The 12,397-nt window shown below is 36.6% G+C and overlaps 2 protein-coding genes across 4 annotated transcripts in view; one reads left to right on the forward strand and one right to left on the reverse strand.

Annotated features, from left to right (window-relative positions):
- The window catches only part of arfgap2 (ADP-ribosylation factor GTPase activating protein 2), a 10,296-nt gene extending 9,141 nt beyond the window's left edge, over positions 1-1,155 (reverse strand). For both annotated transcript variants that reach the window (XM_065260470.2, XM_065260469.2), the window contains exons 1-2: positions 1,056-1,155; positions 25-143 (exon numbers count right to left, since the gene is read on the reverse strand). In XM_065260470.2, the coding sequence (XP_065116542.2) occupies positions 25-143; positions 1,056-1,127 (191 nt within the window). In that variant the 5' untranslated portion in view covers positions 1,128-1,155. The remainder of the gene's footprint in view (positions 1-24; positions 144-1,055) is intronic.
- A 435-nt stretch (positions 1,156-1,590) lies between these two features.
- On the forward strand, positions 1,591-11,989 carry srpra (SRP receptor subunit alpha). 2 transcript variants are annotated; one of them, XM_065282804.1, is made up of 15 exons: positions 1,591-1,643; positions 1,764-1,913; positions 2,270-2,353; positions 2,451-2,614; positions 2,980-3,140; positions 4,013-4,172; positions 4,380-4,521; positions 6,741-6,868; positions 6,963-7,081; positions 7,195-7,281; positions 7,361-7,533; positions 7,620-7,833; positions 7,919-8,082; positions 8,461-8,559; positions 10,678-11,989. In XM_065282804.1, the coding sequence occupies exons 2-15, from the start codon at positions 1,791-1,793 to the stop codon at positions 10,804-10,806; spliced, it is 1,947 nt and encodes a 648-aa protein (XP_065138876.1). In that variant the 5' UTR covers positions 1,591-1,643; positions 1,764-1,790; the 3' UTR covers positions 10,807-11,989. The 2 variants fall into 2 exon arrangements, with proteins under 2 accessions (XP_065138876.1, XP_065116545.2); XM_065260473.2 differs by having other exon boundaries at positions 1,624-1,639.
- Positions 11,990-12,397: the final 408 nt, after the last annotated feature.

Consider the following 12,397-nt stretch of genomic DNA (forward strand, 5'->3'; position numbering starts at 1 on the left):
AAATACAAAGAAAAACATGTGGACCTGATGAAGCTTAAGTGCACTCCCAATGAGCGATGAATCCCAGAACAGTCAATGCAAAGAAAGACTCCATATGGAATACTAGCCCAACTTGGATTCTTGGCAGCACAGTCAAAGCAGACCTAATAAAACAAAACAAATATATGTTATTCAAATAAACATAGATAAGTTTTTATTCTTTACGATTGCTGGTTAAAGACTACAGAATACTGCTGGATAAAGACCACTGAAATGGTAATCTCAGAGAAAGTCAGCTACGTCGTCAACACATGTTTCAGAAATTTCCAAGACTTTTCCAATTTATTTCCATGACCTTACTTTCCATGTTATAATTGTATTTCTTGTTAGTTCAGTGAAAACTTATTAAAGACCTTTATTTTGGAAACCATCTGGCTTGGACACAGATCAAAATAAACTTTCAGTAAAAGTACACAGACATAGCCAACATTGAATCTTAGCCTATATTACTAAGTCATTATTAGATAAACATATAAGCTTAGTCTAAACACATTCCCATTTCAAAATACTATTAAACCATATGAATTTAAGTTTCATGACACTTTACTATTTAGACCGAATAATATCATGATTAAATATATTTTTTGACAAATTAAAGAAGGGGTCTTATCTATCTTCATGGTGTTTAGACAGATAACACACAAGGTTTAGAGGACATACATTATCTCAAGAACATTATTATAGGTTGAGTAATTTTCCGGCGCCACTGCGTCATTCACAGCTAATAAACAATACAATAAACTAATTTCCTTCAAGACAGTCGTTTTAATTACTACAGTTGGTTAAAATAGTGTTATTAGTATTTAATCGTTTAATACGCTATTATTTCCAGGTGTGATGTTGGCTGTTAAAATATAAACGTACTCCTCAGACACAAACAGGCCCCATCACACCGGCTTAATGGAAGATAAATGACACGTAATCCCTTTTAAAACACACATTTTGATGTCGCGAAATAGTCCGAAATGATAACACACATCGTCACTGATATATTTTTGTTAGATTTCCTGTGTTACCTTGTTTGTGGGAATGGAGCGCAATCGCTTAAAAATGGTGAGAATTTCTGTCTTGTTCGGTTCCGACGCCATCTTGCCAACTGAGCAGAGGGAAAACAGAAACCAACCAATGACGATTAAAACAGACTCGACGGAAGTGATTTTTTTACAAATTAAATGTCTTAGCGCAACATAAATATAAATTGTATTATTAATTTACATACTGAATAAACACACTATACATATATTTATTGCATTAAATTACTACAGACGTTTTAAAACAATATTACAAAAATCCCAAATATCAGATCGATTCGAATGTGTGCATAAACTCACAAAACAGCAAAACCACAAATATAATAAAAGTCATAGGTTTATAGGCATACATTGACCTGATAATTTCTTGGCCTGAGAGATCTGACCTGATTTTAAGCGTTTATTAAATATTTACAGGAACGCGTTTAAAAATATATATTTATGTATTTAATAAATAAAATAATCGTTTGAAACAGAGAGCAACTACTAATCACATGACAACCCACAGGAAATTACGTCAGTTCCTCATTGTGGCACTGACGTGTCTGATCGCAGTGTGGATTTTGAAGGCAGGTACGGCAAACGACAGTCCGCACGTTGTTTCTTCTCACACACAGGAGAAGAGTGCAGCATTTATTTATTTTGTACACGTGTCCTAATCGTTGTCATCGGTGTTTGTTGTGTTTTTCGCAGTATCGAGTTTATTCGCGTTTGGCCAAGATGCTGGACTTCTTCGCCATCTTCAGTAAGGGGGGAATCGTGCTGTGGTGTTTTCAGGGAGCCGGGGTCAGTGAATCTTTCACCGGTCCTGTCAACGCTCTTATTCGCTCCGTAATCCTCCAGGTGAGAGATCTGCACGTGCTTTCTGTTGCTGTAGTGTACACACATCAGCAGTACAGCTATTTACGTTAGATCACATACCGTATGTCGCGTGTCCAACTGGCCCAGGAAACACATAACAGTGAGTTATGATGGTGAAATGTAATGTCATTAGACACAATAAGAAGAATATATGCCTGTAAATACATTAGATTAGGTTTTAGATGCACATAAAGTAAACAGTCGTATGTACTAGACTAAAAAGTTTTACAATAAGCTGTGAGAAGTTTATTTGTGTTATCATCATAATAATTAAACAATCACAAAATAGTGTTATATAGTTGCAACATATTGAAAGTTTTCTGGCTTTGAATTTTTAGGAGAGGAGTGGGAATAACTCCTTCACCCACAATGCCCTCAATCTTAAATACAAGCTGGACAATGAGTTTGAGCTTGTGTTTGTGGTGAGTCTTTGCTTTGGTTTATTTTTCACTGCATGAAAATAAGACATTCGTCAGTCCATGTGTGTCCATGTATCTAAATGTGGGTCTGTTTCTTTAGGTGGGTTTTCAAAAGATCTTGACGTTAACATACGTGGACAAGTTTATAGACGACGTTCAGCTTCACTTCAGAGATCGATACAAGAACGAGCTTGAGAGGAAAGGTGCTCTGAAGTTTCTGCTTAATAACTTTGAGTTTGGAGATGACTTCCACCAACTTCTAAAGTAAGCTTTTTTCAGGAAGACGACTTGGGATTCAAACATATTCTTGTGCGTACATATAAACATATTTTTAATCGAGTTACCAACCTGCAAAACATATATCATACGCACACACACACACACGCACACACACACACACACACACACACAGGATCTTCAGTTGCAAGAGACCAATATAAAATAACCAATATAAAAATTATTTATGTAAATAAAATGAAAGATTACAGTTATAATTATTAGTATTGTACAGTCGGCCAGTGAAGGACTTGACCAATATTGTAAACACAAATGTAATATTATGCACATTATGTCTTTGATCTATATGCATCATTGTTAATTAGATGCTTGTTTTTGTCTGTGTGTTACAGAGAGGCGGAAGACAGCAGCAAAGCTAAAGGCCCCAGCTATATGAGGACTTTTAATGAGTCTCTGAAATCCCAGAAAACTGTGAAGTCTATGATTGAGACAAGGGATGGAGACAAAAACAAAGAGCAAGGAGGAAAGAAGTCGAAAAACACCAAAAAAGAAGGTAAGATGTTAGATCAATAAATACAATGATAGATTATAGTTAAGCCATTCTATGCAAATGTCAATGTTACCATAAAAGTCAACATAAAGTTTTTACTAGGGCTGTCAAAAGAGGAATTGCGATTAATCGCATACAAAATAAAAGTTTGTGTTTGCATTAGGGATGCACCGATAGGATTTTTTTTGGGCCGATACCGATTTAAACAGACAACTTCTGGCCGATGCCGATACCGATATTAAATACTTGTATACAATACTATACAGTTGGTCTATTATCTAGTTTATTTCTGCATCAAATTATTTTTACTGAACATGGATTTGATCTAATTAACATTCAACTGACCAACATAATAAAAGCGGCACAAATTAAGCTAAAACAAATATAATAAGACAGCATGACAACCTTCAAAGGTGGTTTTTGCTATTCAGCATTTATTTTATTAACAACATTAACTCATTTTTTACATATAATGGATTTCTTTATGCATTTAATTAATAAACAATCGGTATCGGCCTTTCTCGTGCTATTGCCGATATGCCGATGGTTTCAAATTCATCAAAAATCGGCCGATAAATATCGGCGGCCGATACATCGGTGCATCACTAGTTTGCATAATATATTTGTGTGTGTATTGTTGTAATTAGTATGTATATATAAATACACACATACATATATACATTTAAGAAACATTTTATTTATGTATATACATATTTTTATTTATATGTAATATATCAAAATCTAAATATGTGTGTGTGTGTACCAGAAAGAAGACAAGGATAATAAAGTAGCTCTTGCGTACTGATGTTCATTGCTTCATTAAAATGTTTGTGACTCTGTTTTTGATATTTTTTTTTCTCTTGTCACTTTTACAGCGGAATCGGTGGTGGATCAGTCCAAAGCTGCCCCGCAAACTGCCTCAAAAAAGACCGTGGAGAACGGAAGCGAGGCTCTGACCCCAGAGGAGATCATTGAGAGAAACCGTGCCAAGTTCATCAGTAAGCAGTTGGGTGGAGTAAAACCCGAAAAGACCAGGTAAGAGATGTTTTGAACAAACCTCATGCATTGAAGCACCACTACTGAACTTCTGAATTACAATAGAAAAGAATAAATTATTTAAAAAAACACAAGTTTAGAATATCTCCGATAAGGTTTCATAATAGATGATTGTCCAACAGACTGCAGTTTCTACCTATGATCACGTGATACGGTGGGTTATCAGTGTATCATTGTCATTCACAGTAAGTCCCCCAAACCCCAGAAACCAAAGGGGAAGGTTAAACGCGTTTGGGATATGGGTGGAAGGAACACTGGAGATCTGGACTACAGTGGAGCCAACGGCAACAACTCCGGTGACACCCAGACCCAAGACAAAGATGAACCGGTAAGAATCCATCAAGTATCTCTCAAGACAATTCTTCACGTCAGATATAGGGTTGGGTACCGAAACGCGGTGCCGAAGCCTATATGGGCGGTACCTTCTGGACCGAATCAGAACACAGATTTCGGTGCCTCTTAAATGCATGAACGGTCGACTGAAATATTTTTCTCTCTGTAGCGCAAAAAGCATGATCACACCAGCACAGCATGATCACTAGTTAAATTATACTGCACTCATATGGTGTAAATAATTTCCTGACTTACAAAATTCACGTGAATGTGAAAGTCAGAAAGCTTTGATAATACATAGGATTCAAGTTTGATTTCTTTGCTTAACTTAGGTAAGGTTGTTCATATATTTCATTGTTGTAGTTTTAATATTGATTAAAAAACAATCATTTGTTTTGAAAAATCTAAGGATCTTTAGATTTATTTATGTTATAGGTCCGTTTCCGTCTATTTGTTTTTGTTAAATGTTATGTTTAATATAAGTGAGCCATTTTACTCATTCATTGTTGTTCTGTTTTAATAAAAAATAATAATGAACAAATAAGCATCCGTATTAGGCCTAATGAAAAATTATGTCTTTTATTTATTTAAGTTTTAACGCAGATATTATCCGTCAAATTCGTTTTATTAATAAACAAGCTGTTTAATATAAGCAAGTTTGTCATTGGAGCTACTTTTTAATTGGGGTTGAGTTTTTCGTTAAGAGTAATAATGAACACATTTTTTTAAAATAATTTGATTAATAAATGGAAATATTAAATAATCTAATGTTAAAGATTAAATGTACTACATTACTACATTTAATGTAGTAACTTTTGAACTTCTTTGCCAAATATATTTTCGTTTAAAATATGCGCTGTGTTTAATAAGTTTAAAATGTGAAAAAAATCCTCATATGTACATCCCTAATAAAACAAATCGAAGAAATTTTTGTAAGAACATATGTCCAGGTTATTTTTATATTCTGACTTAAAAGAACAATTTGGAAAATTAGATCCTCAGAGCCTCAGAGCCACCATCTTAGTCACATCCGCATTCAGGATGAGAGCTTACGCAGCCTACGGAGGCTACTCTGCTGCTGCTCTGTGCCCCCGCCCTCCGAATTTGTCATACGTCACTAAGAAAAGTGCGTACACTACGCTAATACTCTCTCCTGAATACAGAGGAGTCTAAGATGGCGGCGTTACCGGAAGGTAGTCATTCACGTTAATAAAGTTTTAAATATGGATATTTCTACAACAACACCACGCGGATTACCCTCAGAAGACCTTTGTTTATCATCCTGGAGCCGTTTGGATTTAATTTGTGAAGGATGGACACACTTTTTTTGGACTTGAAGGTCGTGGACTATGGGTGGACCCCGTAACATTACATTTAATCAACTGAAAGATCTAAAATATTTTCTAAAATATCCGAAAATGTGTTTGTCTGAAAAACGATGGACATATGCAACTCGGACAGCTTGGGGGTGAGTAAATCATGGGTTTAATATCGTTTTTGGCCGAACTATCCCTTTAATTGTTGTTGGGTTTTTATAAAAAATGGTAATAAACCACAAACTAAGCATTTGTTGAAAATTCAGGTATTTGTTACTTGTTTATCGCTTACATATCATAATGGCTTATTTATTTAGTTAATAACGAATAATGTTAATTTTCATGAAGATCTAAAGTTGAAGTTTATTAACCTGTGGCAAAATTTCCTCACCAGTGTTTTTTTTATTTATATTTTGACATTTAAAGATGTTTAACTACTTAAAAGCTGCACAAACTTTTTTTATTTAAGGCGCTTAAAATGTCAAAATTAAAAAGATTATATTAGTAAAACTCTGTAGTAGTGTGTGGCTTTTGCACTTTTAAAAGTTCACTTCGATACGTGAATACCCTAATGTAGTGCCTTATTTAGCTTTAATGTGAAAAATATTTATGCTTTTATCCGATTAGTCGATTAATCTGAAAAATAATCACCCGATTAATCATTAGTTGCCGCCCTAGTAATATGTCACTCTGTCTGTCTGAAATCCAGTTTAAAGTCTCATAATCTAATGATGAGATTAGGAGCATCAAAGTTTTATTTGTCATCATCTTACTCGGTCAATAGTAAAGATATCAATGTTTTATTTTCACACAATGTGCTTTACATTATGTTTGATGATTTTATGTCGAAATGTACAGAGGAAATTGTGAATTAACAGACACTTTGTGCTCCTCACAGCTGATGCAAGTGGACTCAATGAAAGGTGACCTGCGAGGGGTTGACTATGAGTCATCAGAAGAAGAAGAGCAGGAGGAGGAAGAAGAGGAAGAGGAGAGAGTTGTGGTGGCAAACACTAACAAAAAGGGGTAAAATATTCCAGCACTGCTTTAATATTAAACTCTTCAGCTTAAGTTAACAGCTATTTTTCTTATAAATCTGTGTGTTCATGTTGTGCATCAGGGCTAAAAAGGGTGGCTTTGGGGGAATGTTTGGAATGCTGAAGGGTCTGGTTGGATCTAAAAATCTGTCTCAGGAGGACATGGAGCCAGTACTGGAAAAGATGAGGGACCATCTCATCGGTATTGCAGCACACTTTCACCCCATTCTTTTTTTGTATTACATTTATTGAATATTGTGACTGGTCGCCTGTTTTAGATTGATAATTGCATCTTCTAATGTTGTTGTTTTCAAGCCAAGAATGTAGCTACTGAAATAGCCTCCCAGCTGTGTGATTCTGTGGCCAAAAAACTGGAAGGCAAAGTCATGGGCACCTTCACCAGTGAGTACAGCGCACATCTTATCCATCTTTGTATTATTTTTCTGTTTTCTTAATCTCCCTTTCTCTCTCTTCCACTCAGCTGTGGCCTCTACGGTAAAGCAAGCGCTGCAGGACTCGCTGGTGCAGATCTTGCAGCCGAAGCGTCGCGTGGACATCTTGAGGGACGTGCTGGAGGCTCGTTCCCAGCGCAAACCGTTCGTCATCACCTTCTGTGGGGTGAACGGCGTCGGGAAGTCCACCAACCTTGCCAAGGTCAGCCAGTGGATGCAGATTTTTCATTTTTGTTTGTAAATTAATTATCTTTGTAAGTGATCATGTGATTTTTTTTTTATATACAGATCTCTTATTGGCTGATTGAGAATGGCTTCTCTGTGCTCATCGCCGCCTGCGACACTTTTCGAGCGGGTGCCGTGGAGCAGCTGAGGACTCATCAGCGCCGTCTGAATTCGCTGCACCCCCCTGAGAAACACGGGGGACGTGCCGCCGTGCAGCTCTATGAAAAGGGTTACGGCAAGGATGCGGCTGGAATCGCCATGGAAGCTATCGCCTACTGTAACTATCTTAACTGATGTTGATTTTAATCCAAGTTAGGCACAAAGACAACTCTAGCTGACCTCTGTTTCTCTTCCTCGTACAGCTCGTAACCAAGGATTGGATGTAGTGCTGATTGATACAGCCGGTCGGATGCAGGATAACGCCCCTCTGATGACCGCTTTGGCTAAGCTGATAGCAGTCAACACTCCAGACCTGGTTCTGTTTGTGGGAGAAGCGCTGGTGGGCAATGAGGCTGTGGATCAGCTGGTGGGTTTTACACAACACTGGTTTTGTGCAAGTGTAAATCATAAAAGATGACTTTAGCTGGGTTTTCACAGACAGGGTCACAAATGTGTGCACATTATCATTTAGGGGTGGTTTCCCGGACAGGGTTAAGATTAATCCAGGAATATAGGCCTTGTGAAACCGCTCCTTTATGTATGCATTAAGGTCATATGGTATGAAATGCCAGCATTAACATTTTGGTACTGTGTAGATCATCACTTGATATCCATTGTAAATATCTGTGAAGTGTGAACGTTGTCCCAACATAGCAGACCAATTAAATATGATAGTTTTGTGGGCGCTGTATCAGAAACTGTTCACTTTGTGAATAATAATAGCAAATAAATGAATCTCTCGTAGGTTAAATTCAATCAAGCGCTGGCTGATCATTCCAAGACTGAGAAACCCAGACTGATAGATGGCATCGTTCTTACCAAGTTTGACACCATCGATGACAAGGTATGAAAACAACTGCAAATCAATCCTTGATACACAACAAGCATCTTTGTTATTTGCAGAGTTATTATAGCTATATGTTTTTAACGTTTGTGTGGTATTTTCAATATTGTTTAAGACAAACCATGTGCATCAGTATTTTCTTCTCAAAACTGCAGTTTACCAAAAAACACAAGCACATTGTAACAGATCAGGTAGTCCAAGCAGGTGTATTGAGAGGAGGCGGGGACTAATTTGCATATGTATGCATCTTCATATAATAAATCCGGCAAGGGTGTAGAGTTGCATTCTATCTATGTAAAGGGATGAAGAAACTATTTTTAGTGGAAAGACATTTAAATATATATAATTTTTATGGTTATGGGTGAGATGTAACGGGCCCACAGGTGGTCCCAAATTGTTTATGTAACTATTAAATCGATAATAGCATATTCTAAAACTAAAATAAACTTATATCGTTGGAAAGGTCTAATGATGCGTTCAGACCAGCCGCGGTAGAGGCGTCAAGCGCGAGTGATTTCCATATTAAGTCATGGTGAAGACACGTTGACGCGCGTCTGGAGGTTTTCGCGGCGCGAATGAGGCGTTTAGCGTTGCACGGTACACACGATTCCGCCTCATTCGCGTGTCTAGTTCGAGTTGAAACATTTAAACTTTGGTGGGAAAAACGCACTGCGTTAACCAATCAGGAGCTTGCTCTAGTAGTGACGTGATTAAAGAAAGTGAGCGGAGTCGCAGAAGCCCCTCCCATGAAGCGAATTTCCGTGTGAATGTCTCGATGACTAGAATTTCACGCTCGAATGAAGGAGTTAACTCAAAATATTCAAGCGGCAAACTAGACGTGGTAGACGCGATTTTGACGCCTCAAACGCGGCTGGTGTGAGAACCCACGCTAAGAGTGTAGTTTTTATATTGAATCGCCATTTTGCAAATCAAATTATGTAGTGTATGAAAGGTTTTTTCTGCAATTTTTTAATTAATTAAATGTAAAAAAAATCTTAAAATATGTCCCAAAATTAAAAAATATAAATATATAAAATTAAAACATTAATTTAGATAATTTAAAAAGGTGCAGTGTGTAAATTTTAGCGGCATCTAGTGGTGAGGTTGCGAATTGCAACCAACGGCTCAGTCCACTGCTCACCCCTCACTTTTGAAACGCATAGAGAAGCTACGGTAGCCGCCACCAGACAAACATATAATTGTCGGAGACAACTTAGTAAAGAAGTTTGTCCGTTAAGGGGTTCTGTAGAAACATGGCGGCACAAAATGGCGACTTCCATGTAAGGGGACCCTCTTGTATATAGATGAAAACGTCTCATTCTAAGGTAATAAAAACATAATGGTACATTATAAAAAGGTCTCTGATAATATAGTTTTGTATATTTTTTTTTTTTTGCATTTCTGTCAAGAGATCTTTCTAAAAATTACACACTGCACCTTTAAGGTGATAATGTATTTGCAAAATTGAAAAATAAAATGCCATTGATGATTTGACATTTCATTTTTACATTTCTACAATCTCGAGGTAAGACAATATTTAAATAGAAAGGCAAACGTGAAAAAATATCCAAAAAATAAATTTTTAAAAGGCGTTTTATTATTGCTCATGCAATAATATTGACAAAAATCTAATTAACACTTCAATTTTATGTTCTCTCTTATTTAATGGTTTTAATTTTCAACAATTTAAATTATATTAATCAGTGGGTGGGATTTACTTTGGAGATTGTCTAAAGCAGTGTTGCCAACTTAACGACTTTATTGCTACATTTGTTTTTTGCAGGAAAGATGCGTTACACTGTGTTGCGTTTCCCTGAAAATCTAATATTTTAATTTAATGTTTTTATTTTTTATCATTTAAAATTGGCAGAAAATAACTTCCATAGTAGTGACAGTAATTTTCTTAAGTGTCATCACTTGGTATTACATATTTATAACACTAATATCCTAAAAAAACTAAAAGGTTGTTTTAAATTGATCCGTGGATGAACTATTGCTCACACCATCAGACTGTAACTTAGAAAGTTACCTAGTAGATCAAATAATTTTCCTTACCATCTGGTTAATTAACTTGTTAAGACAAAGTGGTTATTTAAATGCTCTGCATGTTCCCTTTAGGTTGGAGCTGCCATCTCCATGACCTACATCACAGGTCAGCCCATCGTGTTTGTGGGTACAGGACAGACGTACAGCGATCTGCGCAGCCTCAACGCGAGGGCCGTGGTCAGCGCGCTCATGAAGGCCTGAGCTTTAGATCTGCTTCTGGAAGTCAAGCAACTTCCAAAATTTTGCTTCAAACTAGATAAAGAGATCTCGTGACCCCAGCTCAGCTTCCGTCGAATGCAGACGTCCCTACGTGTTGAAAATCTCCACACATATAAAATAACTGAAATTCAGTTCATATCCTTTCCTATTAAGGATCCTTATTGTGTTTTGTTTCAGAAAGTGTTTAGAATTCAATTCAAGGACTGGTAATAATGTGTGTATCATCTCGCCTCTGGACCAACCCAAGCAAATTATTTTTGATTGACATGCAATTATAGCCAATTAGATACAATCAGAGAGATTTCAGTTTAACCTGACCATTTCATCATTTAGAGGATTTTCTTCTGACCTCCTACCCCACACTATCATTAAAGTGATTAAGATGGAAAGCGTTTTTGCACTTTCCCTTTTCAGTTCACTATGCTAAACCGTCTGTTCCTGCCCAGACTATCAATAGGGTGGGGTTCATAAGTTATATGAGAGATATATAATATAATATATATACTAAATGTATTTTGCCTACTGTTAATTTGTTTAATGCAGGTAAATAAGATTTATATAGTCTGCACCACAAACTGTTGTTTTCATGAATTCATTTCATGAATACCATAGTGCCTCAGGCTCTGCTGAATCCCATGATGCATTGCTCGCACAGCACACGTGATGCAGTCATATATTAATAGTTTATCCCAACTCTTTACTCTCAAACTATGACTTCACAAATGCTGCATTTTCTCATTCTTCTTACACAATGATCTTTTCATTATTGGTTTTGAGATGTTTCATGTCTTAAATGGAGTGTATTAAAGGGTGTTGAAAGATTTGGCAGTGTGAAGGGCAATTTATGCCAAAAACTGTAACCCAGTCAGCAACTCAAATGGTTTCTCCCCCCCTCCCTTATTAATGATGTCATCTTTAACCATCGCAGATATTTCAATCTTGATTGATTTGTTTCGATGGAACCCTAGATAGTTTTGGATACAAAGTAACATTTTAATCAATATACAGATGTGTTTTATTTTGTCAAACCCCTTCATTATTTTAAAGTCAGTTCTTCTCCATTATCAGGTTAATTTGTGCTAGCACAAAAGCAAGACTGGATAGCGAGTATTTGTTGTTCTTTAAGAATATGTAATATTTCCTAAATAAAGCTGCTATAATGGTCTTATTTGTCATGTTTGTGTCAATAGTCTATATTCTATACCATTATTACACGGCTCTCTGGAATGCTTGATTCTGATTGGTCAGTTGAGACATTTGCAGGTTCGTTCTTTTCAAATAATAACCGCTCCAAAGTAATAACGCATAGCCGGTACTACTTGCACGAGTAAAATCGCTCCGCGCCAATAAAGATCAATAAAGATTACTGTTTGGCGCCATCTTATGACAAACACTGGACAACCACGACAAGACACAGAGAGCTTACTGAGACTGAACTTGTCAAAATAGAGCATGACAGCTACGAAGCCAACACACAAAAAATTACAGAATGGGCTTTAAAACTTCTCAAAGACTGGCTAAAAGAGAAAAAATGGAGACAAGTATGAAGCAGAGGATCTTAATAAGGTATTAC

This window comes from Paramisgurnus dabryanus, chromosome 9, assembly GCF_030506205.2.
Source record: "Paramisgurnus dabryanus chromosome 9, PD_genome_1.1, whole genome shotgun sequence".
Taxonomy (NCBI): domain Eukaryota; kingdom Metazoa; phylum Chordata; class Actinopteri; order Cypriniformes; family Cobitidae; genus Paramisgurnus; species Paramisgurnus dabryanus.

What these genes read in the sequence shown, in the direction of transcription:
- srpra (XM_065282804.1), top strand. Translation starts at nt 1,791, where the DNA reads ATGCTGGACTTCTTCGCCATCTTCAGTAAGGGGGGAATCGTGCTGTGG. An exon ending in TTCGCTCCGTAATCCTCCAG is followed by an intron (nt 1,914 to 2,269) that starts GTGAGAGATCTG and finishes TTGAATTTTTAG; the next exon opens with GAGAGGAGTGGGAATAACTC. An exon ending in CCCAAGACAAAGATGAACCG is followed by an intron (nt 4,522 to 6,740) that starts GTAAGAATCCAT and finishes TGCTCCTCACAG; the next exon opens with CTGATGCAAGTGGACTCAAT.